Here is a 26254-nt window from a genome sequence, read left to right as displayed (position 1 = left end):
TACGCTAGCATAGATGATGTAAGCCCGGGCGGTCGGGTGGCCGGGCTGGACATTTTCAACTCCGGGGTTGCTTATTCTCTACGATCGTCAACTAATATAATCATGTTGCGCTCATCAATGCGCCTCGGTACGGCGCGAGTGCCAAATTCTCACCCGCTTATCGGTCGCTCATTAAAGTCGACACAAACCGTCCTTCCGCGCAATACTTGGAGAGCCGCATCGACGGTTACCAACTTGGATAACTTCCCTAAGGTCGGTGAGAAGCTACACGGATTCACCCTGCAGGAGAAGAAGCATGTTCCTGAGCTTCACCTGACTGCAGTATGGCTGAAGCATGACAAAACCGATGCGGACTACATGCATGTCGCCAGAGATGATAAGAACAATGTGTTCGGAATCGGGTTCAAGACAAATCCACCGGATGCTACTGGTGTGCCACATATTTTGGAGCATACCACACTATGTGGTAGCGAAAAGTGAGCAACCCGATATCGAAACCTCTATATTTCTGCTGACCTGATGGTTCCTCAAGATTTCCAATCCGTGACCCGTTCTTCAAGATGCTTCCGCGTTCCCTCTCAAATTTCATGAATGCTTTCACAGCTTCTGACCACACTACATACCCATTTGCCACGACCAACCAACAAGATTTCCAAAATCTCCTTTCTGTTTATCTCGATGCTACTCTGCACCCTCTTCTTAAGGAATCTGATTTCCGACAAGAAGGATGGCGCTTGGGCCCCGAGGATCCGCGTGCTGGAGAGTCAGTTCCCGGAGAAACTAAGAAACAGCTGTCATTGGAGGACATCGTGTTCAAGGGTGTTGTCTACAACGAGATGAAGGGACAGATCTCTGATGCAAACTATCTCTACTATATCCGTTTCAAAGAGAGCATTTTCCCTGCGCTGAATAACTCGGGCGGAGACCCGGAGTACATCACAGATCTCACTCATAAGCAGCTGTCGGAGTTTTCGAAGCGCAATTACCACCCCAGCAACTCTAAGATCCTTACATATGGTGATATGCCTCTGGCGGATCACTTGCAGCAGATCGGTGCAGTCCTAGATGGTTTCCAGAAAGGACAAGCGGATACTGATATCAAGCTACCTCTGGATCTTACCAAGGGACCGATTAACGTGACTGTTCCTGGACCCGTCGATACATTTGCCAGTGAAGACAAGCAGCACAAGACATCTACCTCCTGGTACATGGGTGACACAACCGATATTGTGGAAACGTTCTCTGTAGGAATAGTTTCTTCCCTTCTTCTCGATGGCTATGGTTCACCCATGTACCGAGCCCTTGTTGAGAGTGGTCTTGGCTCTTCTTTTACACCAAACACTGGCCTTGACCCATCTGGCCGAACTCCCATCTTCTCGGTTGGACTGAACGGGGTGACTGAAGCGGAATCCCCAAATATCAAAAATGTGATTCAAAAGGTCTTCCGGGAATCTGTTTCTGCTGGCTTTAGTGAGGAGAAGGTTCGTGGATTCCTTCACCAGCTGGAGCTTTCGCTGCGCCACAAGACTGCAAACTTCGGAATTGGCGTAATGGAGAAGACCATTTCGACTTGGCTCAACGGCTCAAACCCCATGAAAGAGCTGGCTTGGAATGATGTCATCGACGAGTTCAAGAGCAGATATGCGACACCTGGCTATCTCGAGTCTTTGGTGGAGAAATATCTTATCAACGACCAATGCATGACCTTTACTATGGTCGGTACTCCCACTTTCAATAAAGAGTTGGACGAGAAGGAGATGGTGCGAAAGGACAAGAAACTTGCTCAGCTTATCGAAGAGCACGGATCAGTTGAGAAGGCTGTCACCAAGCTTGGAGAGGAGGAATTGGAACTTCTCAAGATCCAAGAGGACGCCCATAACGCTGACCTGAGCTGCCTCCCGACGTTGAGAGTCAAGGACATCTCGCGAGAGAAGGAGCGCAAGCCTGTCCGAGAGTCTAAAGTTGAGGGTGCTGATGTCGTCTGGCGTGAAGCCCCCACCAATGGATTGACCTACTTCCAGGCCCTGAATGACTTTGTTGATTTACCAGATGAACTTCGGTTGCTCATGCCCTTGTTCAACGACTGTGTTATGCGTTTGGGAACTGCCAATCGGACGATGGAACAGTGGGAAGATCTGATTAAATTGAAGACTGGAGGAATTTCGACCTCATCGTTCCTTGTGTCGTCCCCAACGCACTTGGATCAGTTCAAGGAGGGCATGCAGTTCTCTGGATTCGCTATCGACAAGAACATCCCCGAGATGCTGGAAATGCTCTCGGTTTTGGTTACAGAGACGGACTTCACAAGCCCTACTGCGCCTGCAATGATTCAAGAACTTCTCCGGACGACCACTAATGGAGCTTTAGATGCTATTGCGGGAACTGGTCACCGATTCGCTGTCAATGCTGCGGCTGCCAGTCTTTCCCGGAGCTTCTGGGTCCAAGAGCAGCAGTCTGGTCTTGAGCAACTGCAAGCTACGGCTAACTTGCTCCGGGACGCGGAGTCCTCTCCCGAACGTCTCCAAGAGCTGATCGAGAAGCTTCGCCTAATTCAATCCTTCGCTATCTCTTCGTCCAACCTTCGCGTCCGCGTGGTGTGTGAAAAAGAAAGTGCTGGTAACAACGAATCGATTTTGCAAAAGTGGATCTCCGGACTGCCTAAAACACAGTCCCCAAGCGCCAATCTCACAACCTCTTCTTTCAAGTCAGCCGACAAGGCCTTCTATGATATGCCATACAAGGTCTATTACTCTGGCCAGGCCACTCAGACTGTGCCATTCGTTGATCCATCCAGCGCTCCGCTCAGTATCTTGTCTCAGCTACTCACCCACAACTACCTTCACCCCGAAATCCGGGAGAAGGGAGGTGCCTACGGAGCGGGTGCTAGCAATGGGCCCATCAAGGGTATCTTCACCTTTATGAGTTACCGGGACCCGAACCCTCTAAACTCGCTCAAGGTCTTCAAAAACAGTGGTATCTTTGCTAGAGATCGTGCTTGGTCTGAGCGTGAGATTGAAGAAGCTAAGCTTGGCATTTTCCAAGGTCTTGATGCCCCTGTGAGCGTCGACGACGAAGGCGCACGCTACTTCATGAGCGGCGTTACCCATGAAATGGACCAACGCTGGAGAGAACAGGTCTTGGATGTTACGGCCAAGGATGTCAACGCGGCCGCTGAAAAGTTCCTGGTGAATGGCTCGCGGCAAACGACTTGCGTTCTCGGCGAGAAGAAGGACTGGGCCGATTCGGAATGGGAGCTGCGCAAGCTTTCCATGGATGCCGCCGTCTAAGCGATATCAACCAATGATTGCCCGGCAGTCGCTTTCTCTCTTTCTTTTCGCACACCTTCCCCTGAATTGGGTATGTATCCTTATTTGGGGAAATGTATCACCACTTCACCTTCCCATGTATTTCTATCTACTCCCACCTCCCTGCATGACATCCTATCACATCCCACCTTGTACATATATCCGTGCATATCCCATCTGTATACATTTTGTATACATCTGTGTTTTCAAAGTCTCTTCCTCTGCCTTGGCCCCAAACTGCGCTGAAGATATTCACGTGCTTCGGCACCGAGCTAATCACATCTTCAACCAGTCACTACCTTTGGTTGACAGATGTCGCATTCATTTCCATCAGGATGCTCGCGCAAGAATAAAGGGAATGTGAACCACCAGGTACACTTCTCTTCTCCGTTTTTCAGACCCGTCCTGGACCTATAAGTCTACACAGGACGGACTAAAAACGAGGGAACATGAATATTTTATAGAAATCAGCGTAGAAATATAGAGAATCATAAGCCTTTCACCTAATTGAGTTTACAGGGAATAATTCCAAATGGAGCGCCACTCTGCGAAAAGCGGAGAAACGATAATTCCCCCCCTGATAACTTCCGACTCCGTTCTGCTTACCCTCTACAATTGTTTTGATTAAATAACCACCAAAAGTCATGGAAGTCATGGAAAGTTACTCTGAGTAGTTATGAAGAGATCGGGCGCCATGGTCGGCCCTAAGCCGACCAAGGCCTGTGGTGAGTCCCAAAACGGCCTATTGTGGAGAGAAGCTAACCAGTCCTAGTAAATTGCCGACGACTGAAGGTATAAACACGGCTGCTTTCTAATATTCTAGTAACCAGGAGATAACTTACATCACTCAGATGAAATGCGAAGTATCCGGACCTCCTCCGTGTCGCCGTTGCCGTCACACTCGAACAGCCTGTGTCTTCAAGCCTCGGGCCAATGTGAGTAAAAAATCATAGTGGAGATGATCACCCGGAGACCGAGCTGACATTTTATCCAGGCATCTGCGATGTATGAACTAATGGAGATGCAGCAAGACCAAGCTTTTGCTTCTCTATCAGTGATCCCGGATCACCAGTCAATTCTGAACCGGCTGGCCAGGATCGAGGCTGCACTGGGTATCACAGATGACCCCCAGGAACCCCAGGACCCCGAAGACGAAACTAGTTTGTCTCGTGAGGTAAGTCTCGAGGAAGGCATGGACGTTGTAACACTACATGGTGTATGGATAGCGCTTGCGCATTTACGAGTCATTACCCGTCCAGCACCAGATGATAGTGTCTGGTCGCGATCCGTTGTTCAGCAGCTTTGGAGCTCGTATGTACTGTGGAAATGACCATGTGAAGTTCGATATCTGACAAGATCACAGCTTCTTGAAAGATCTCCCACTTCTTCACTTCCTAACTGACCACGGCGCATTCGCTTCTCCGACCCCTATCCTGCTCGCTTCTGTGCTTTATATATCTGCTCTGCACCATCAGTCTTCTGGACTAGCATCGTTTGATTCGGGATATCTTGCTGCTATTTATAGTGCTATCGCTGAGCTTGTGACTCCGTGTCTGCACCCAAGTTCCCTGCCGGCATTAGAGCAGAAGAACGACGAGCAAAGTCTGTTATCACAATCCAAAAGAGAGAAAGCATTTCATGACATCCTTGGGCTGATCATGGCTAGTCTGAGCTGCGAGGCGTATGTTGGTGCTACAGGCTCGTGGATTGCAATGGCATATCGTCTCTGGCTTGATCATTGTCCAGTAGATATGACTTCCACTGCGCAAGACTGGCGTGGCTTGTTCTCCGGTCTTCAGGTACGAACACTTAACAAACCCCGAAATTTGGATAATTTGTTTACATTTATTTGCTTCAGGTCATTGATATCGAACACGCCTCAATGCATATGTCGTATCCACTCCTCCCACGACATGCTGCGACTCCAAACATACAGCGGTTGGATGGCCACCAAGGAAATGCCTTTCAGGGTCTTGCCGAAATGATGCACTTTGGACTTAGTCATTTTGTCGGTCGTGGGCTGCCGAGCATATGGTCCTCGATCAATACAGATGATTCCGACATGGTGCCTACAGCTCGGTCCCCTTTTACTGAAAATGACTTGCAGGTCATCCGGCATTGGGCACGAAAACTCGATGACTGGCTGGTACGATATAATGGCTTATCCCGTGAGTATCTCCGAACGATGATCCAATTCCCAGAGCTAACTGTTGTTAGAGCCCACTCCGTCTGATCGACAAGGTATTCTCATTTTGCTCCAGTATCACCTGCACAAATTATATGTGCTTTCGATCTACCATCCTGCTCGTGGATTTGATCTCAGCCCTGCGAACATTAGTTCTTTTGAGCGACACGAGTTACTCGTTTCGGCTCGGGCGGTATTGAGGTTGAGACAAGATGATGCGAGCATATGGTCCAATTGGGACTTGGTTGTAAGTTCAGCCCCAGAGCCAGTAATTCTCTTTTTAACAAATTAGATGATCACATGGGCGGCCGTATTACTCCTTCAGGGTGTTGAAGACGGCATGACCCACCAAGATGGTATGGCCTATTAACTCCCGGAAAGCAGGACCATCAACCTTATTCTAATTCTCTATTCCAGATCTACACCTCATCCAAGCACACCTCCAAAGCTTAGAACGAAGAAATCAGTCCGCTGCAAGCATTCATACTGTTCTATTTCACAGGCTCGAGTCTAGTATGCAAGCCATGCATACTCCCCCAGACACAAGCGTGGCATTGGCGTTCCCAGGCCCAAGCGCAGATGACTCCTGGACTATATTTGACCAGGAGATAATGTCTCTTGCAAACCCGCCATGGTTATTCGATGAATCGACGCAGCTGCCACAGACTCAAAAGCCGTCTGCGGTGCATCAGTTACAGTCCGGCCTCCCACCTTTCCAGTACGACTCTGGCATTCTAACAACTACATCTCAACACTTTGAGTCGAATACACAATAGGGCTGCGCATAGGCTAGTGTGGGTGTTCAAGCAAATCCCGGGTGTATTATCTCATCAACCCGGAAGACGATTTAGTGGTGCACAAAGAACCACTGCTTGATGTAATCTACGAACATGCTATTTACACTTCAATCACAGTAAATCAAAGAAACTACCTCACAGCCTCCGAACACTAAACCTCAGTTTGAAAGTGTCCATCCCCTCATGGTAGTCTTTCATCATCTTATCTGCCCCAGCCCACTTCTCCATCCTGGTCTCAACCTCCCATTTCGTCCCCGTTTCAGCACCCACCTGCTCCCAGAATCTCTTCCACGTAGCAGGATCATGACGATAGTGCTTCCCAGCGGCCTCCTCGTCTTCCGGAGGAGGAGGGTTCACTAGACCAATCTGTCGCCCGATTAGAAGAGAGCCAGGCTTATCCTGGAGTAACCCGACGAGCCGCTTCGCAACAAGAATCTGCTGGTTCCAGTTGAAAAGGTGGAAGAAAGAAGCCGCATTAACAATATCAATTTTGTGGGTCAGGTTCTTCACTAGATCGGAGTTGTCGTCGAATATGTCTGCTACTATGAACTGGGCTTTGAGGTGATCATGGTCGTTGAAAAGGTCGTACCCAATGTCGTAGAAGTCTTGGCGCAGGTCTGAGGCATAGAGGTTCTCAGAGGGGACCCCATCGAAGGCCTGGTTACGATAAACTTGCGTTCATTGCTTTGGACTCTGGATGGACTGTCTTACCAGTTGACGCAACTCTTGCCCCACCGCACATCCAACATCGAGCAGTTTCTGGCCAGACTTCAGTCTGTCAAGGATCTCGGGGTATAGTGGTGATTGTGGGATGCTCAAGTCCAGGAATCGGAATGATCCAATGCAAGGGTACGGGAACTGAGGGTGTTCATTAGCATCCATCTCTGGTCAATATTAGTCTGCCAGGAATATGACGACTCGGGAGCTGCTAATTGGGTCTGATGCGCATCAAATGCGCGAGAATCCGAAGCCACAGCGCTTCTTGGACGGATTGTTTGCAAAATGAGATCTACTTACCACAGCAAATGCTCGATCTCTCTGGGTCATTCCATAGTTATTAGCATAGACACTCCCACCATGGATGGAAAGACTCACCACTTTCTTCACATGGTCCACCACCTGATCAGGCGGGATTTTGCTGTACTTCTCGAGCAGAGTCTTTGCAGGCTCAGGGGCCTCGATCAACTCAGGTTCGTACCAGGGGAACTTCTGAGGATCAAAGCCGCCATCAAGGATGGATCTGAGATCGGACTCGGCCTTGGCCATGTTGAAGATGAGGGATGGTTGACGGTATGCAATTAGACAACCCTGTAGGAGTTAGATATCATAGAGGTTGGTTATGTACTTCAGTCTCGCATCTTAGCAGATTAGAAAGGCATTCGTGTTCCGTGCTGAGGATGCCCCGCGTGGGGCGTGTGGATGTCCCGCAATTCCCCCCGGCTCTTGTCCATATTTTGGTGAACCTCCTAATCGAAGGCGAACCTCATCTTAGTTGAAATTGAAGCAAGGACGTCCTCATCCCATGAGGCCGGTCGGTCGATCCAAACATCACCGATGACTTGTACATGATTCGCAATTTTCCTGCCTCGATAAACAGCTATGAGTCCTTTTTGAGTTGGCCGATAATGCAACATATAAGCACAACTACTCCTCATTCATTTGTGAGAGGGAAAATGCGGTATATTTCATCACTAGATCAAAAATTAGGTACAGGAAATGATTTCTGTCTGATTAGCGGAGAATCGGATAATTTATACAGTATGGACCGAAAGGTAGGGCTTAACCTCTCTTCTCTCATCCAACAATATTTGCAAAATACCTCAAGTTTCAAGTCCGAGATAGTGTCCCAAAAGTAATTTACCAAAAAAAACTTGGTACATATTTGGCGGGCTCCAGTGTGAAAGTGGTCAGACTTCCGATATCACAAATTTATACTGGTCCGGGAGGAAGGCTGCAACTAAGGCATCCACCACTTCAACTGGATGGATGTGTAGAATACCATATTCTATCTCGACGAGCTCATTATTCGCGGGAACGCTAAGAGGAAAGCTAAGAGGAAAGCTAGGAGACAAGAGTTATAATTTTGATGTCTTTCACAAAGATTGTGTTATAATTTATAGTTCACTCTCGAACTTAGCTCCTACAACAATCTCCTTTACCCTAAAGCTAGATGTCTCCATTTTAGACATCTCTCCTGGCAATAATGATATAATGATACAGGGGGTACTCTTGACCTCATTTTTAATTGGACCCTTAATACAAGCAAGTGTGTTGAAGTTGGGTTCATTGTATGTTCTATTTTACTCAATTGTCACCGCACATTTTCCTCCCTGTTTACATAGCCATGGATGGTTGACACCATAATACTAAATGTATTTTAATGGACAGAGCCGGTTGGAACAATGGTGTAAAATATACAGAGAAAAAAAGCAAAATGGTGTTAAAGAACCTCATCCTACCCAGCTATCTATGGACATCTCCTGTTTGACCTTCAAACACAATACTACATATATCTAGTGCACCAGAGATAAATCTTGATATTCAGAGCCATGTCCAATAATGTCAGTGAGCCATGATTACCTGCCTTCACTCCCTACACATCTAACACAGTTCCTATATCCTAGTACACTTGCGTTCCCGCCATCAAATGGCTGGTTAGAACCCTCCACAACGACAACGTCGAAGCCGATGGAATCGCCACCTGGAATGCGATCCTGAATCTGCGATTCCCATCTGCACAAGGCTTCTTCATCCGCCTATACGTGCACGGCGCCGTATGTGGATGTCCAGGCTGGGTCGAGCTTCAACTTTCCCATTTGAAAGATGGCCACCAGAATCCAGTTCTTGTGGTGTACTATCAGCGCGCTGATAGGGAGAATGACGACCAGTGGGAAATTGGACAGAGAGAGCTACAGCTCTATCTTGCATTTCGGTATCGCAACTTCGCAGAAGATGCATCGCCTATCTATGGCATCCTTGCAATTGGTGCCAAGTTGAAGATCTTCCAGTACGACAATCCCTCTCGGAGCATCGAGCGATTTGTTCCGCCTTGGGATTTGGAGCGTCACGATGAGCAGATTTGGAACATGCTCAGGAAAATCAGCAGGAATCACACTGGTAGTGGGGTTTGCGAAACGAGAGGCATCAAAGCTGAGTCTGGTCGACAGGGGAACGAGGAGCCGAAGAATGTAATAAGGGAGACTCACACGCAGTTCGATGCAAAAAGTCAGAGACTTTAGATTCTAAAAATGGGGCGGTACGAACAGCATGGTGATGCTGTGTTGATGGGTCTTTGGGAATGAGTAGCAGAAAACGAGCGCGATGCCCATAGAGCAAGGTTCGATGGAGAGTGATATCCATGTGAAATTCATCGAGTCATCCGCTCAAAGGGCGAAAAATTCTCGAAATCTATTAGGGTTTATCATAGTTTTATTATGTTTTCAATTTGAAAAATGCTCAAGAAGTTCTGGTACTCTTGAGACTCTCGAATTCATGGGGGTATAGTGTAACAAAGTCGCTAATATCATACAAAATAGGCGTTCAATGGTAGAGGTCCTCAATAACCACTCAAAGCAAATTGCAGCAATGCATGCAGAGAACCATTAATTTGATCAATCGAGTGAAGTCGTCTTATCATCAAGCTCATGAGGAGACATAGCTCTTGGAGAGGTTTTGGATAAGCCCGGAGAATCCATGGCCATAGATGAAGGCGACATAGATACAGGCGGGAAGGGCTCGGTTTGGTTGTCGGACATCCGGCGGCTTGATGACTCGCTGAAAGTCCTTCTCGGGGTATTAAATTGTTCTTGTGATCGGAGACTTGGATTAGTGGGTGTTGCGGCGGGCTAGACAAGGAATATGGTTAGTTTTTTCTTCGCTGAGGCAGAAGGCGCATAATGTCATACCTTATCACCGCCTCCCGTATTAAGACCTCGACTTAGAGCCAGTTCGTGTGCAGCAAGCCGTCGCCTCTCAACATCCGCTTCTTCTTCCAATGCCGCTCGCTGCTCTTCTGTCTTCAAGTCTGCCAATGATGGCGTGTCGACACTTTGGGCACTAGCCGATCGCTTTGGGGACCGTTTCTTCTTCCGCTTGGTCTTTTTCGAGGACGCCGCACCGAGGCTGGACGCGGATGCAGACTGTATAAGTTCAGACTTCGCCCCGGACTGATCATCAGATTCCAAGCCCGTTCCACGGCGCCCAAAAGCAAGCGCAAACTCATCATCAAGGGGAACTGCATCCTCCTCCTCATCACTAGGGAATAGATCTCCGCGGGAGCTAAGTGAGTTGTCCGTTCCACGGGAAGATTGAGTGGCACTGCGATTCCTCCTAATAGGGGTGGGGGAAAATTGCTCTTCATCACCACCCACAGCTTCCATTAGCGGCTCATCTTCGTGCGCGTAGCGCCGGGCGCCGGGGTGTTCTTGGAGATCAGCAGCTGAAGGCCGATACTTCACTCCCCTTGCACCGAATCTCCACGGAAGGCGCTCGAGGAAGCCAAGGAGGGAGGAGCTGGGAATCACAGTCGGGTCGTCGCGATTGTCCGGAATGTGCACGGTGCTCCTTCGCCTGGTGTTGCGTGTCCCATAGCTCATTCTCCGGGGCCGATGCGGCTGGTCAGCAGCTCCGCGCGCCAGCCCGCTGCCAGCAAGCAGACGGTCGAGTTCGCCTGTGCTCCACCCAATTAGACCGTCATCTTCTTCTTCGTTGGCCCAGTCGTCGTAGAAATCAAAGTTGGCTTCGGTTTGGCCCCTTCGTCGCCGCCTTAGGTGGTCTTCTCGGGTCGGGAGGCAAGGTGCTGTACATGCAGTCACGCAGTTTCCAATGGATTCAATACACGGGGATATGTAGTTGTGGGAGAAAGTATAAATCCCTTCTTGCGCGGTTTCGTTGGCAGTCTCGATGTTATGGGAGATCTGATTAATCCGTTGTCGGATGCGGGGGTCGCGCGGTCGCATCATCTTAGGCAACGGCGTCGACACTAGACACTGCTAATTATGGATCTCGTGTGATTCACTCCACCAACCGTCGCCGGCGACATTGGAAAAGTTACAGGGGTTGAGCAGAGGCAAGTGTAGTTGAGACGAATCCGACCTCGCGATGTCATTCCTTGCTTAGTCAGCGCGGGTAATTTCCTGGGGGAAATTTAGGTTGATGAAGATGCGTTTAAGAGGGAGAGGCATTGAGGGGAACTTGGAGAAAGCATTGCGTTCTATATCTGCAAGATGGTGTACTATGTTCGATTCCTGAAAACTCCCAGGATCCAGCAGCAGAAAGGGTCCCCTTACCTCTCCGCTCTGATCTGCATCACCACTGATCTGGGAGACTCTTTTTTCGCCGAAGATGTTGATTTGATGATGATAGCCCGCGACAATTCCTCTCGGGTTTTATTTGAGAAAAGAACAATATGGAACGCCAGTAATCGCGAACTTGCTATTACCCTGGGTCCTCTCTCATCCAATCTGGCTCAGCAGTCTATGGTGTTGACGGTTCAAGTGCCGAACCCACCAGGATACTCTATACCCCAGTGTCCCCCCATACCATTAGTGGTTGGTGCAGCAAGTGCTCCATTTGGGCCACGGTCCACGCCAGCGGAGAAACTGGTTCGACGGCAGATTCAATACAGCGCCAGCGAATCTCCCATACAGATATGGGAAGAGACAGGAAATAGCATTGCTCGACACATATGGTAAGTCGCCCTTTTACTTATCTTCCATTTTTCCCCCTTGAAATTCTAAACAGGGATGTTCCCAGGGATGCGGGTCTCTCGACTGTTACATATCTTCACACGATCTGTGATAATATAAAGCAGACGGCCCGTTATGGTAGCAAGAAAGGTGCTGAACCCAAAATATCAGCGTTGAAACGGCTCCTATCTACCAACCGCAATCAGCCACTTCAGGTAGTTGAGCTAGGGGCTGGATGTGGGATAGTAGGAATTGCATTGGCAACAATGCTTCCCAACTGTTCGGTCATACTCACGGACCTCCCCGAGGTTGAGGACATAGTAACACGCAATATTAATGCCGCCCAACTTGCAACCATGTCCAGTCTTCACTATCAAAACCTTGACTGGGATGACCCACCGGATAAGCTCTGCCCCCAGCCCATTGAGCTCATTCTTGTCTCTGATTGTACATACAATGCAGACAGCTTGCCAGCGCTGGTCTCCACGCTCGACCGAATGGTTCAAACTTCCCCAGAGGCCATCATCTTGGTGGCTTTGAAGAGACGACATGACAGTGAAACGGTGTTTTTCGACTTGATGACGTCGGCGGGATTTACAGCGGTGCAGGACAGCGTTGAGATCCCCTCGCAACACGACGAGGTAGATGAGATTGAGTTTTACTGCTACAGTCGACCAACCGGGGAAAGATAGCACATAGAACATTGGCTCCGGGGATGAGAAAACCATTACAAAGGATAATCCCCTTGGTCGAAAGAAAACATAATGCCCTAGAGCTAACAATAAAACAACCACACTGAAGCGTAGGAAGCAAGTAGCGAGAGAACATACCAACAATATCAGCAGCTTTCTCGTAGATGCTCCAATGAAGGCAGTGCCGGGGGGGGGGGGTTGTTTTGGCCCGGGAGATTATACTTGATATAATTCAGATGTACAAGGTATATGGGACTAAGCAAAGATACAAAAAGTCACCTATACAAGTTTGACAATAAATACATGACGGGCCGTTCGGCATAATCTCTCATATTCCTATTTACCTAAGGGATTCTGATACGTTTTCGGCGTGTTTCTAGAATTGTAAAATGAATCCATAAAAGAACTGTGGATCAGAACCGGGTTTCCAGGCCCAAAAGACCGCACCAGTTACGAACCGGCAAAATCCAATAGGTGGATTGCAGGTGGATCGCTTTGTCAAGTTTTTAACTGAAGAAATGTTCAAAGTCTAAGTTGGAGCTTTAATTCGACATAGTCTCTAGATACTTGACTAGCCTTGAAAGAGTGCAGATAGAACCTTGGAACTCTCCCGGTGTAAAATTCCGGGCCCCGATAAGGTTTGTAAAAGCTCCTAACCCATGGGCTTTTTTTTTATAGGTTCAAGTCTTTACCCGTCAGGGAACATTGGAAGTTGAATTGTGTCTATGCATCCAATCGTCCGATCACATCCTATTTGCTTCTTTAATACAGGGCAACATTTCCGTAATGCTCAAGTATCCCAGACTACGATCTGCGTGAATAATAAAAGATTATGGATCTGTGGATTGGAAATTGGAAAAAGGTGGTTCCCTGGTCCGTGCGTGAAATCAAGTATCAAATGTGCGTCATATAGCTGTCCTCGCTTGAGGTGGTATTCTTCAAGAGCTTGCTTTAGTTTGGCATATTTTTCGGCATGCGTACAATCACTAAGTGCGTATTACACAGCTCTAAGCTTTGCTGCACTAAAAATATAAACATACCAGTAGTACGCACGGACTAGGGAGCACCAACAGTGCCACGTATGTACCTGGATGCATGGGATGCATGGGATGTATAGAGTGCCTGGACTCAATTTCAAATCAAATGTTTGATCCAACAGGGATATAGTTTCGAGGATAAATCACAGACAAATCACAGACAATACACACACCGATCCAGCAATTCCGATGGGTTTTGACTGCATCATGCAGCCACACCTGGGACACAAGACCTATAGCGCCGGCGACATAATAATGGATGCCTAACAAGGCCTGAAATATAATCGCGCATGTTTGTCCGAAATAGTATTAGAACGAAAAAAAAAAAGATAGACAGCGTCTTGGAAGTAGAGCCCTTTTTTCCCGGGCTGAGTAAGCACTGCTCTTTTTCCCCACGAAGTGCCCACGACTCCGTCATCTCTCCAGGACTCCCTCATATCCCTTACTATTTGGGTCCTTGCACAGCTTATTTACAAGGTGAGTCTTTTATTTCCAAGTTAACATGTTTTGGGGTGGTGTGTGTGTGTGACCCCGTGCGGCGTTTTATTTCCCCCAATAGTCGTGTGCCCTAAGCTCGCTCACTGCCCCCCCAAAAGAAAAATTTCTCAAACTCTCGTCCCCTTCCCTCTCCGTCCTTTTTTTTTCTCCCTCATAGCTATCATAGCACCTGGACATTATACCAGGCTTGCTAACCACTCTACTCTTAGATCTCTTCGGTCATTTTAGGCCCACTTATTCGACCCTGCCTTTGGAATCCCCAAAGGCGATTCGGTCACCACGGCTCCAGTAGCCTCCCTTCTGGTTCTTAGCCAAATTGTCTCCACTCGACGTCTCCGCGACACTCTTAACAACATTCCACCTCCTGGTATTCTCTGAATTCTCGTCCGGTGCGCCTTTTTTCGTCCCGTTGACGTCCCCGGAGATTATTCCCTCGTTCTCTGAGCTGCCGCATAGGACTTCTTTCAAGGTTCTTCCTCTTCAGGGGGAAGGGTCTAGGAGGCTTGGTCCAGTCAACTACGGTTGTGACACTTTTCGTCCTCCCTAACGCGCAGTCGCCTGCCAGTTTAAAAACTTTTTATTATCTCTCTTTCTTCTACTATTGTGCTGAGTCGCAGCAGCATGGTTATGGCACCGACTGCGTGTGTATCGACTGCTGAAGTATGCACCTTCAGAAAAGACTACACCAATAGTCTGGACCATCTTGGTCTCGTCAGCAGTCATGGGGACAACAATTTGTTGCAATCATCGTTGACTGCCAAGGAACTTGTCTTGGAGGTGTTGAAGAAGCGTGCGGCGGAAGTGGATGTGGACCACTGTGGTCCTGGTGATGAGGATGCTTTCTATGTGGCGGATATGGGGGAAGTCTACCGCCAGCATATGCGCTGGAAGATGAACTTGGGCCGTGTGAAGCCCTTTTACGGTGGGTCTCTCCCTGTCACTGGATCTCGCCCATTCTAGAGCCCGGCTAACGAAAAAACAGCTGTCAAGTGTAACCCGGACCCGGAAGTACTCCGGCTCATGGCCCAGCTTGGAAACGGTTTCGACTGTGCCTCCAAGTCTGAGATCGACCTGGCCCTTCAGACGGGCATTGATCCTAGCCGCATTATCTATGCGCAGCCTTGCAAGACCAAGTCTTACTTGCGCTACGCAGCCGAGGTCGGTGTCAAGCAGATGACCTTCGACAATGCCGATGAGCTGTACAAGATCAAGTCCACCTTCCCTGAGGCGGAACTCTACCTTCGCATCTTGACCGATGACTCGACCAGCCTGTGCCGGTTGAGCATGAAGTTCGGTGCGTCTATGGACCAGGCTCGTCCGTTGCTTGAGCTGGCTTATAAATTGGACCTCAAGGTCGTCGGTGTCAGCTTCCACGTCGGATCTGGCGCCGAGGATCCCCGGGCGTTCCTCAAGGCCGTGCAGGATGCGCGCATGGTCTTCGATCAGGCGGGCGAGATCGGCCACGAACTCCACACTCTGGATGTTGGTGGCGGATTCTGCCAGGAGACATTTGAGAAGTTCGCGGGCATTCTAGGCGAGGCCGTGGACACTTATTTCCCGCCCAACATTCGTGTGATCGCTGAGCCCGGTCGCTACTATGTAGCCACTGCCTACACTCTGGCCGCCAACGTCATTGCGCGGCGTGACATTCCGGATCCCGAAGATCCTTCTCGTGATGCTTTCATGTTGTACCTGAACGATGGCGTCTATGGCAACTTTTCGAACATCATCTTCGATCACCAGCATCCCGTCGCTCAGGTTCTCACCTGCGCCTCGGACGGCTCCCAGCCTGCTTCTCCGAACTCTGCGACTTCGGAGGACATCACTTACTCTATCTGGGGACCTACCTGCGATGGCATCGATGTGATCACCCAGCGTATTAGCTTGCCTGCCCTTTTGAACACCGGTGACTGGCTCTACTTTGAGGAGATGGGGGCCTACACCAAGTGCAGTGCTACCCGTTTCAACGGCTTCTCGGACAACCACGAGGTGATCTATATTTCTAGCGAACCTGGTGCCTCCGCTCTGCTCAACTACTAGTTTGAAATTTGTTTTTCGCAATCCTTTGCAATCCTGTCTTTTTGTGTTTGGATTCACTTTTTGTTTGGTAGCCTCTACCCTTAGGGGGCCATCTAAATATAGTATCTATTGTGCGTTCTCGCTGCATATGCGATCGTGTTTTCCACCCACTAGATCCTAAATTAGAATAGAGGTCGTCTTGTCTGTATCAATGTCCCTTGACTAGGGATCTTTTGTTGTCTCTTGTGGTTGACGTGTGGCTTTATGGTTGTTAATGCTTTCGAGCATAAAATATGAAAAGTCTTGATGTTTGATTACTGGTGTATCATGCTCTATCATCACATTTACAAGGTATCATGAGAAATTAACCACATCACGGCATCTATAAACGGGAGCCCCATCAAAATCTAGACCAAGCGCTCCACACTCAACTCCACACCCTCTCCCTCACCCGCCTGGACCAGCCCACCAGCTTCGAGCTTCTTCTTCCACTTGGCCGACTCGTATCGAGCCAAAATCAATGTAATACGTGCAATGACAGCCGGGTCTGCAGATTCTGCGACCACAGTGGAAGGAGTGCAAGTCCAGCGTCCAAATGCCCAGTTGAGAATATAATGCTGCATCCCCGACGTCTCGAGCGTCTGTCTCGCAGTCGAATTATCCGATGACTCCACCGGAAGATCCTGGTTCGAGCAGCGAACAATTCCCTTGATGCGATACACCTCCTCACGAGGCGCCAAAGAGAGGAACCGCTCGAGAGCAGCAACATCAACCGTCTTCCCCTCAACGTCAGACTTCAAAACAACAGAAAGAACCTCCACCTCAGACTGATGATCATGCTGATGCTGATGATCATGTCCATGACCAGCCGTAGCCCCGTCCTCAGACTCCTTGAACAAAGCCCCATCAATACCCAGCAACACATCCATATCGACACTCCCCTTATTCGACTTGACCCAAGGCGTCTCGACCTCCAAATCGCCCACCCGATCCAGACAAATATCGAACCGCGCAGGCGAATCCTCCCACTTATTAAAAACAATCAAATCGGTATACCTCGCCTGGATCTTGGCCGTGTACGAAGTATCCTCGTACCCCTCCCAGTTCTCGACATCGATGACGCTAATGACACCATCGAGAACGTAGTGTCCGCCCTGCTCACGCGCAAGCCGGTTCACCTCCATCGCGAGCGTTGCGGGGAACGCGCTGCCGCTGGTTTCAATCACGATGCGGTCGGGTTGCACTTCGGTGCGCAGTTGATCCAGTGCATCGCTGAGTTGGCCGACGAGGTTGCAGCAGATACAGCCGTTGAGGAGTTCGCGCACGCCGCTGATGGATTGTGTTGAGGCTAGTTGAGAGTCCACGGCTACGTCGCCGAATTCGTTTTTGAGGAGGGCGAGCTTGTAGGTCTTTGGAAGTTGGGGGATTAGGTTGAGGAGGAGGGTTGTTTTGCCTGAGCCGAGGAAGCCCGTCACGATCGTTATGGGGATTGGCGCCATTTCTGCGGTGCTTGGGGACTATCTTGGTCTGAGGTTGTTGCTTTCTGATGTTGACGGCGGGAGGGCTATCGCTGATCAATCGCCGATGGAGGGGCTAGCCCTATATTAGGAGCCCTAATTACCCCTTTGGGTTTGTATATATCAAGTTTCGACTTAAAACTTCAACAGGAACTTTATTCAAAAGAAAGGTGGTGTTACTCATTCTCTGCATCTCGGATTTAGTTATACCGGAAATTACTAGTAGACAGAAATGGCAAGCACATACGGTACATACGAGAAGCGCAGGTATCAGAGCTACAAACCTCTCAAAAGAACTATATGTGTAGAATTCATGCAATTGTCTCATACAACTCCTATATTCGGCTATATTTCAACATTGGGGCTCGTGATGCCCCTTTGTATAAAGTGCGGGAGAAAAGGAAGTATAACCTAATATCAGCATTCAATAGCAGATGGCCTAGTGGTAACATGGCAATGTCGCAATATCTATATCTGATCCTTTTTCAAGACGGATAACGAATGCTTGAACCGAGACTGAGTAGTTGCCAGAGAAACTGTGGAGGCTAGGTATGTTTTATATACATCGTGAAGTATGCAGGCTGGACAGGCTTTACATGAGTCAGATCTGGATGGCCTTGATGTAATCATCCTATGCATAGAATCTCCCATAAAATAGCAGCTACCCAAAATCCAACCTTATAAATCAGATATCGCATAGAATCAATGTTTCGAGGTAGACCGATACTTTGACCCCGTTGTTCCCTTGGTCGGTCTGTCGCTCGCCCTATTCCATGATCGATACTCGGACCGCTGGCGGCGAGAGTGACGGGCTGGTGCACCGCGGTTGGTCACTGCCGAGTGGTCTGTGTAGTTGATGGACTCATTGTGTTCTCGATCGGATCCGTCACCGCTGGAACGACTCATACTTCGAGACCGGGCGCTCATTTTGTATGGAATTAAGAAAATAAGGTTCAGATTAATTATTGTAACGTTGAGTTGATAATGGGTGAAATAGAAGTACTGGTCCTCTCTTATACAGAGTGGCTTATACAGAGTGGCGGCGGTGGCACACTTCCAACATTGGTATTTACTTCATTGTGAACACATTTTGATGCAATATACAAAGGGGCAACTCGAGAACTTCTTTTATTGATTTGGCTTAGTTGGCAGGTTGTTGAATGCCAACCGGTTTGGCATCTGTTTCTACCAAGATATAGACCAGGAACCAACGCCAAAAAAATGGCTTGGTCGATAAAGATGACTAATAATACTTACATTTATGAGCCATTAAATTATCGTCGGTCAGATGATAATATGTAAATCTTGGACAAAAAGGGATAAACGTTCTGGACCTCGGCATAGAAATGAATTCCACTGCGGGGAAGACATTCCAGACCTGAAGATCTGAATTATATTTCTGTTCTTTAATCACACCATCTCCCTATAGTCCTATTGGGTTAGCTGCATACCTTAAAATTCTACTACAAAGGTTCCACTATGTCGGGTTCCAAGATTACCCTTTACGTCGATATCGTCAGCCCCTTCGCATATATTGCTTTTCACGTGCTGCAGGTATGGAGAGTGGGAATATTGAAGTTTTGTATCTGACAAAATTCTAGAACTCACCCGCCTTTGCAAAATGTGAAGTCACATACGTTCCGATCCTACTCGGAGGTTTGATGAATGCAGCTGGCAACAGTCCTCCAATCAACGTCAAGAGTGAGTGCATGTCCTGAGAATCATTGCAATGAAAGCTCACAAGGGTATCCGCCATTCAGATAAGAAAGCCTACTTGGGCCAGCAGCGAGTGCGATGGGCAAAATATTTCTCAGTCCCGATCGTAGACGGATTCCCCAAAGGCTTCCCCTTCCGCACATTACCCGTGCAACGTGCGCTGTGCGCAATCTCCCAGAAAACCCCAGGAAAGCTCGTTACGGTAATCGAGGCGTTATTCCACGCAGTCTGGGTTGAAGGCAACACAGCCATCGGTGAACCCGATGGCTTTGCTCCCGTGCTCGAGAGCATACTTGGGAAGCAAGAGACGCTAGATATTCTGGCAGATGTAAGTCCATTACAATTCCCCCCCAATATCCTAACTAGTCCTGTTAAAATGTGACTGCAAGGACGCTAACTTGACCCGTAGATGAACAATCCGGAAATCAAGGCCCTTTTGACTGCGAATACCGATCAGTCTTTTAATTCGGGAGCTTTCGGGCTGCCGTGGTTCGAGTGCACAAATTCCAAGGGCGAGACCGAGGGCTTCTTTGGTGTTGATCACTTGGGTCAAGTGGCTGACTTCCTGAGTTTGGATCGCGGCCTTGACAGAGGGTTCAGGGCGGCTCTCTAGGATCTAGCAGTATCAAATTGGATCGAGTCTCGTGCATTGTAAACTAAAGTTTGTAAAATGTGCCACTCAAATAGATTCAATTACTCCGACAGCTAATTATACATGTTAAGTAATGAACGAGGATCCTGTCCCCCTGGAGAAAAGATGCGATCAGCGACACCCGGAATGTCCAACTAGCCGCAAAAAGCATAAATGATTCTAGATCTCCAATCAATGGAGACTAGACCTCAAAATGCCAAGAATATGCTGCTAATTGTTTACTTTGCTGGAAGTGGGTGCTTATTGCTCATATGCCTCTCTCGTAGGAAGTCGCAAATTTGTTCGTTGCTCAAATTATCAATGCATTCGCGCTCCTCCTGGGAGAGTTCTAAACATTAACACCGTCAACAACCATGTCATATGTACTGCAAAACTCATGTAAACATGAACATACCGTCAGGTACCGTCTCCTCAACTTCGTTGGATCCACCTGAAATGGATCGAATGTGACCCCGAATGGTACGTAACGCTCCCTGCGCAGCAGGTAATGCACTCTCCATTATAGTTTCCTTCGCGGCCGCGATCCTCTCTTGGGCGGCGGAGCCAATGGAACTCCCAAACTCCGAGATCGAGCCGCCTGGAACCATGGTGTCCAATTGGTGTCTCATGCCCGCGAGTATACCTTCCCGTTCCTGCCCTTCGGCTTGCTGGAAAGCAGCGTCATTCGCCTTCATCTCGGCTTCGGACTGTCTCCGTTGTCCGCGCGCAACATTGCAATCCAAGTATAATGAGTCGCTAGAGGTATTTGGAATCATGGTGAATTGTGCTTGCTTAGATTGAGCGAAATCTTCGGATCCTGGCAACTTCATCCCCATCTCCTCCTTGGCCTGCCTCCGTTGTTCGAGCGCAACATTGGAATCCAAGTACAAAGAGTCGGTGGAGGGGTCTGGGATCATGGTGAATTGTGCTTGCTTGGATTGAGCGAAATCTTCGGATCCTGGCAACTTCATCCCCATCTCCTCCTTGGCCTGCCTCCGTTGTTCGAGCGCAACATTGGAATCCAAGTACAAAGAGTCAGTGGAGGGGTCTGGGATCATGGTGAACTTCCTCGGTTGCTTCGCTTGGGAGAACTTTTCGAGTTCCGGTAACGACATGGTGGAGAGTGACAGGATTCTAAGTAGTAATGATAGTAAGGCGTAGGGCTGAGGCTGACGTAGGGCTGATGGTGATCGGATAGCGTATTGGGTGGAGGGTGATAGCACTAAAGAGTAGGAATATCGAGGAATATGAGTAGGCAGCAGGGATTTCTTGAGTAATTGGCTCTGTTTGACTGGACTGGTCCACGTCCAAGAAACATGGGGATCGTTCCTAGCGATGATGTCATTGGGTCCCACTTTGGACTGCGTTCATCGACGCCAAGCATATTTGGGGAATGCTGTTTTTATTTCCTAATTCAGTGGCGTGTTCTATTGGTATTTTAATTAGAGCTTAAGATGAAGTGGCTTTTATGGGAGTAACTTGCTAGGTTTGCTAAGAGGGCTAACTTGATTGGCCCAGGCTCTATATTTGATCAGGACGGGCATCTTCCTTGATCACTTTAATGATGTATTGAAACCGGTTAGTTCAATTTGTTGATCCCGGACTATGTATGTTGTACGAATGAAACCATAGTCAAGACCTGACTAGTTGTAGACCGCAGCCTGAAGGCCAGGAATGATCTCGAGATCCTTCGGCTTATAGATGTACTTCCCCTCAAGGGAGATTTTGACCTCCTGGTTTCTTCGTTGCTGTTGTGTTTGTCGAACTTTAACCCACTCCTCGGTCGTGAGGTGCTGCCCGAGTTCAGTGAACACGTTGGTGGTCAAGCCAAGCCTCTGGAGGAGGGGACTGTTCTGAATCGGGTCAAGGACAATGTGGTTGTTGGGGCTGCATTCATTAGACTCCGAAGACTCCGGATGCGGAATATTCAAACCAACATACCGAGCAAAGTACAACACACCCAACCGGTCAATGTGAGCCTGGTCGGCAGGGGGTGCATGCACCCGATGAATACTGGACTTGATCAAACCACCAGTGAGCGCCGTCAAGGCATCGCAGGTGTTGATTGTAATAGTCCCATCCTGGGGCCGCACCCACTTCCAGTTACCCTCTGAATTGAGGATTTGAAGTGCGGCTACGGGTTGCCGGAACAGGAGAGTAACGGTTCCCAAGTCAGTGTGGCCGGGGGTGTAAAGTTCACCAACCTTCTTGTTATCCTCAGCACTTCGGGCAGCATAATGCATATAGCGTAGATGATCCTCGCCCTTGACATCGTATTGATGGTCGCGGACCAGTTGATTTTCATCCGGCAACTCAAGCAAAATTGCGAAGAGGCGGAGAAGCTTCTCAACGACTTCGGTGTGGCATTTCTATAGTTGTTGTGAGTTAAGAGCATCAGATGACGACGATTAAAGGGAAAGTACCCGACTAAAGGTTTCAATCTCCTTGATATGCTCGGTAAGGATAGAAGGCTGGGGTCGCTCGTGGTGACCATCGAACTTTGGGAGATTGTAAACTTGGACATTATCCTTGATGCCATTTCCTAGGCTGAGTAAGATGTGTTAGTGTTAGACAAATTTATGCAAACAACATGTTTCTTACATCCGCTGCCCAGCAGGGCGGTAAGAGTTGTATTCACCTCTCTCAAGGTCACTGGCACTGTGGAACTTGAGTTTCTCTTCAAGTGGCAGGGCATAGAACTCCCGCCCTAGAGCAAACTGGTTGTCGATCTCTTCTTGACTAATGTTAAAGTTCTTCACATAGAAAAATCCTGTTTACCGACTCTGATTAGCATTGGACATAAAGATGAAGTCCAATTAAAGTGCGACTTGGGGATCTGGGCTATGGGGGGGAGGGGTGATCTAGGATAGATCCCCGGCCCGGGTATGAAACGTAGGGCATCGACGGACCAACATTTCGAACAGCATGATCGAGCTGCTTGACAAGATCTTCCTTTCCTCCTGGCTGTTCGTACTGGCTTAGGTCCAGTGTGATAAGTTCGGCCCAGTCAACTAACCGGACTGTCAGCAAGAGGAAAGGATCGAGAGAGCAAGAATCACCCACGATCTTCCTTGGTGACAGGGACCTGGTCATATTTCTCAATATATTTGCCCGGCATATTGAAAAGTCAATGTGTTATTGAAGTGATGACTGAATATCTCTAGCAACTTCGGTTGCTCTTTCTCACAACACCTAAGGAAGGACACGCCGTATATAAGTCCACCGGCACTTTATCCCGATCACATACCCCGCGTCAGATAAACGTAGGAAATAAGCAAGAGCACGCAATAAACCCGTCCGATGAGGCCTGAGATAACGGTTAATTTCCGGATTTCGTGTGGTAGACTGGGCTGCGCGCACGCCATCATGCATAAACATGTCGCCTCCGCTGGCGCATCAAAGGACTAGTAATGTGCTAGCTTCGTATTCAGACGTTCCTTTGCCTCGCTGACGGCTGGTTTTGGCCATTTAGAATTACTGAAGGAGCGATGGTGACAGCGGGTGGGGGAATTGGTTCACACATCTCGCAGCTTATCTTCTCCTCTTATATCCCGGCATTCTATAGCGGGAGACGATCCTATAAGAAGTAATTGTAATGGTAGATACTCCGATTTGCTTTGTCTTTCTGTACCTTTGGGAATAGCATCGGACATCCGACAAGCTTTACTTATGTCTGATCCGAAGCACAAGGCCGGGAGATTGTCCCCTTTGGGACTTTTGAAAGAGGTGTTCAATTGGTACCCATCCTCTTATCCTTCTGAGGAGAGAAAGTAAGCAGATCGATGTTCAAGAACATCCCAGCTCATCTGTGCTGACGTTTCTAGATTACTGTTCAAGTTGGACTTGTCAATTCTGATATTCGCGTGTCTCTGTTGTAAGTGTGCACCAGTCCAAATGATACTCTGTGAAAAAGCAACTAACAAACTTAGTCTTTGTCAAATATCTAGGTAAACTGATGTCCCCATCCATAGCCCCTCAACTCGATACCAATATATTGCAGACCAGACAAATATCAGCAATGCGTACGTTAGTGGTCTGAAAGAGGACTTCAGCCTGTATGGAAATGAGCTCAACTACTTCAATGTCTGCTACTATACATCCTACGTGGTATTCCAAATTCCTGGACTGCTGCTTATGTCACGCCCAAAGTTGTGAGTCCCAGCAATTGAAACGTTCGCCCACTAATAGCAAACTACTAACTAATTCCATAGGGCTCGCTGGTTGCTGCCTACTCTGGAAGTACTCTGGGGTATTTGCACATTTGCTCAAAGTCGTGTCACAAATGTACACCAGATATATGCCCTTCGCTTCTTGGTTGGAATGCTAGAAGCACCCGTTTTTGCTGGAACTCATTTTGTTCTTGGTAAGTTCAGCGATATATATGGTCTGGAAATATATTAACCATTATAAAGGTTCATGGTACACGGGCCCCGAACTATTCAAACGAGCTGGAACATGGTTTATCTGTAATCCGCTCGGTACAATGGTGAGTGGATATCTACAGGCAGCGGCTTATACCAACCTTTCTGGTGTTGGAGGTATGCCAGGGTGGAGATGGCTGTTCATAATTGACGGCATATTTACCATCCCCGTGGCTTTGATTGGATTCATTATCTTTCCCGGTATTCCGGGGTCACCCAGACCATTCTATTTAACAGACCGTGATATTGTATTGGTCAAAGAGAGAACCGAGAGAGCCAAAATTCGTCAACCTGGGAAGATGAGTCTCGATGTCTTCAAGAGGACTTTTAAGAGATGGCACATCTGGGTGTTTATCACTTGTTACGCGTAAGTTTTGAAGGCGTTGACTCTTTGTCGTCGATATACTAACGTCAGTTTTTACCTAGTTGTATGATCATCTGCAGCTATCCAGTCAGCTATATGAGCCTGTGGCTCAAAGCAGAGGGATACTCCGTGACTCAAATCAACCAGTTACCAACTGTCACTTATGGAATTTATATTGTGGGGTCCTGGCTAGGCACAACATTAGCTGCAATCTATCCGGAATGGATAATCTTTACCATTGCATCGGCATCCTGTCTATTCTCGACATTATGCTTGATCGTTTGGGAAATTCCTACGGCGCTGAAGTAAGATACATTCTTACTCAGTTTTATATTTTAGTCCATGTCACTAACAAGTCCCTTCAAAGATTCGTTGCTTGGTATACTTTTGGAGTGTCTGGATGCTTGAGTCCAATTCTATACTCCACTATCAATTTAATAGTGAGGGACGATGCCGAGGAACGCGCTCTCATCATGGTACGCCTATTTCTTTCATCCAACTAATAAACGAAATTATACTGATCGCCATATGACTTGCACTACAGGGATCCATGATGACATTTGGCTATTCGTTCAATATTTGGGTTCCGTTGCTGGCATACCCAACCGCCGGCCCCGACGGTGCGCCGAGGTGGCGAAAGGGATGGCCAATATCATTCGTATTTTTCTTCCTTCTATGGGCTGGCTTCGTCGGCTCTATTTACTTATGGCGAAGGTAAACGCCCGTCGTTAAATACTGGTGGACATTCAACTGACATATCACCATAGGGAGCAAAGGAAGGAAGCCTTGGTGTCATCTCAGGAAAGTAGTGACGAGGAAACGGACACTGTGATAGTTGACGGTGCCCCAGCATTGAAGAGCTGAGTTGAATATGGCGGATGGCTTGCGATTGAAGTTTGCCTTGACACCTCAGATACATACTAATAAATGGCTCATCTTGGGGCCTAGGGGATGATTGTTCACCCGAAGCTTCGGATGGTTTACTTGACACAGGTAGATGATTATCTGACTGTGAGCTCACGCGCGATGGGATAATGGAAGATCAAACCGACTTTCAGTTAGCTTGAATCCGGATCTCTCGTCATACACCGGGCCTGTTGTATCCGAAAATGCGGATGGAACGACACCGAAGGCTCAGATCCGTCATTATGATGCTTAACATTAAATGCCTTCTAATTGGAGCGTCCATTTCAGTAAAAGCACCTAGAAGATCTTTCTAGGCTTGCATGTAGTGGCCACCATCTCTTGCATTACTATAATACATGCATTTATCTTATGTCAGTATGATTTGGCATCTAGAAGGACCGATGAGGGCGAGGGACAACATTTACCTGCTATAATTACGTCTAGTATATGGAGACCACATTTAGACCTACTGAAGTCCC

At 48.2% G+C, this 26254-nt stretch overlaps 13 protein-coding genes across 13 annotated transcripts; 7 read left to right on the top strand and 6 right to left on the bottom strand.

Annotated features, from left to right (window-relative positions):
- Positions 1-102: 102 nt before the first annotated feature.
- Positions 103-3287, top strand: cym1 (pitrilysin family metalloprotease cym1; the record flags this gene model as incomplete). The annotated part of the gene is made up of 2 exons (XM_057230821.1): positions 103-476; positions 533-3287. The coding sequence occupies 2 exons, from the start codon at positions 103-105 to the stop codon at positions 3285-3287; spliced, it is 3129 nt and encodes a 1042-aa protein (XP_057085911.1).
- A 694-nt stretch (positions 3288-3981) lies between these two features.
- N7447_006558 (fungal specific transcription factor domain-containing protein) lies at positions 3982-6266 on the top strand (the record flags this gene model as incomplete). The annotated part of the gene is made up of 8 exons (XM_057230820.1): positions 3982-4076; positions 4129-4240; positions 4300-4616; positions 4669-5104; positions 5164-5473; positions 5523-5737; positions 5783-5846; positions 5908-6266. 8 exons carry the CDS (start codon positions 3982-3984, stop codon positions 6264-6266), a joined length of 1908 nt encoding a protein of 635 aa, XP_057085910.1.
- Positions 6267-6422: 156 nt separating this feature from the next.
- Positions 6423-7553, bottom strand: N7447_006557 (uncharacterized protein; the record flags this gene model as incomplete). Its single annotated transcript, XM_057230819.1, has 3 exons — positions 6423-6944; positions 6999-7145; positions 7305-7553. 3 exons carry the CDS (start codon positions 7551-7553, stop codon positions 6423-6425), a joined length of 918 nt encoding a protein of 305 aa, XP_057085909.1.
- A 1283-nt stretch (positions 7554-8836) lies between these two features.
- On the top strand, positions 8837-9526 carry N7447_006556 (uncharacterized protein; the record flags this gene model as incomplete). The annotated part of the gene is made up of 2 exons (XM_057230818.1): positions 8837-8848; positions 8912-9526. The coding sequence occupies 2 exons, from the start codon at positions 8837-8839 to the stop codon at positions 9524-9526; spliced, it is 627 nt and encodes a 208-aa protein (XP_057085908.1).
- Positions 9527-9898: 372 nt separating this feature from the next.
- On the bottom strand, positions 9899-11248 carry N7447_006555 (uncharacterized protein; the record flags this gene model as incomplete). The annotated part of the gene is made up of 2 exons (XM_057230817.1): positions 9899-10132; positions 10193-11248. The coding sequence occupies 2 exons, from the start codon at positions 11246-11248 to the stop codon at positions 9899-9901; spliced, it is 1290 nt and encodes a 429-aa protein (XP_057085907.1).
- A 264-nt stretch (positions 11249-11512) lies between these two features.
- Positions 11513-12666, top strand: N7447_006554 (protein N-lysine methyltransferase family protein; the record flags this gene model as incomplete). Its single annotated transcript, XM_057230816.1, has 2 exons — positions 11513-11976; positions 12030-12666. The coding sequence occupies 2 exons, from the start codon at positions 11513-11515 to the stop codon at positions 12664-12666; spliced, it is 1101 nt and encodes a 366-aa protein (XP_057085906.1).
- Positions 12667-14822: 2156 nt separating this feature from the next.
- On the top strand, positions 14823-16241 carry N7447_006553 (type III PLP-dependent enzyme; the record flags this gene model as incomplete). The annotated part of the gene is made up of 2 exons (XM_057230815.1): positions 14823-15123; positions 15184-16241. 2 exons carry the CDS (start codon positions 14823-14825, stop codon positions 16239-16241), a joined length of 1359 nt encoding a protein of 452 aa, XP_057085905.1.
- A 386-nt stretch (positions 16242-16627) lies between these two features.
- Positions 16628-17719, bottom strand: N7447_006552 (uncharacterized protein; the record flags this gene model as incomplete). The annotated part of the gene is made up of 1 exon (XM_057230814.1): positions 16628-17719. One exon carries the CDS (start codon positions 17717-17719, stop codon positions 16628-16630), a length of 1092 nt encoding a protein of 363 aa, XP_057085904.1.
- Positions 17720-18439: 720 nt separating this feature from the next.
- On the bottom strand, positions 18440-18664 carry N7447_006551 (uncharacterized protein; the record flags this gene model as incomplete). Its single annotated transcript, XM_057230813.1, has 1 exon — positions 18440-18664. One exon carries the CDS (start codon positions 18662-18664, stop codon positions 18440-18442), a length of 225 nt encoding a protein of 74 aa, XP_057085903.1.
- Positions 18665-19216: 552 nt separating this feature from the next.
- On the top strand, positions 19217-20066 carry N7447_006550 (putative 2-hydroxychromene-2-carboxylate isomerase; the record flags this gene model as incomplete). The annotated part of the gene is made up of 4 exons (XM_057230812.1): positions 19217-19291; positions 19339-19438; positions 19498-19781; positions 19863-20066. 4 exons carry the CDS (start codon positions 19217-19219, stop codon positions 20064-20066), a joined length of 663 nt encoding a protein of 220 aa, XP_057085902.1.
- A 257-nt stretch (positions 20067-20323) lies between these two features.
- Positions 20324-21199, bottom strand: N7447_006549 (uncharacterized protein; the record flags this gene model as incomplete). The annotated part of the gene is made up of 2 exons (XM_057230811.1): positions 20324-20433; positions 20500-21199. 2 exons carry the CDS (start codon positions 21197-21199, stop codon positions 20324-20326), a joined length of 810 nt encoding a protein of 269 aa, XP_057085901.1.
- Positions 21200-21727: 528 nt separating this feature from the next.
- N7447_006548 (uncharacterized protein) lies at positions 21728-23202 on the bottom strand (the record flags this gene model as incomplete). The annotated part of the gene is made up of 5 exons (XM_057230810.1): positions 21728-22453; positions 22508-22631; positions 22686-22854; positions 22994-23095; positions 23148-23202. The coding sequence occupies 5 exons, from the start codon at positions 23200-23202 to the stop codon at positions 21728-21730; spliced, it is 1176 nt and encodes a 391-aa protein (XP_057085900.1).
- A 551-nt stretch (positions 23203-23753) lies between these two features.
- On the top strand, positions 23754-25733 carry N7447_006547 (uncharacterized protein; the record flags this gene model as incomplete). The annotated part of the gene is made up of 10 exons (XM_057230809.1): positions 23754-23854; positions 23909-23958; positions 24014-24031; positions 24085-24235; positions 24296-24447; positions 24497-24872; positions 24932-25174; positions 25237-25345; positions 25414-25583; positions 25637-25733. The coding sequence occupies 10 exons, from the start codon at positions 23754-23756 to the stop codon at positions 25731-25733; spliced, it is 1467 nt and encodes a 488-aa protein (XP_057085899.1).
- Between the last annotated feature and the right edge of the window lie 521 nt (positions 25734-26254).

The sequence above is a fragment of the Penicillium robsamsonii genome (assembly GCF_028829455.1).
Source record: "Penicillium robsamsonii strain IBT 29466 chromosome Unknown utg000003l_segment0_segment0, whole genome shotgun sequence".
Lineage (NCBI taxonomy): Eukaryota > Fungi > Ascomycota > Eurotiomycetes > Eurotiales > Aspergillaceae > Penicillium > Penicillium robsamsonii.
The sequence above is the reverse complement of the archived record's forward strand: the minus strand, read 5'-3'. Positions and strand labels throughout refer to the sequence as shown.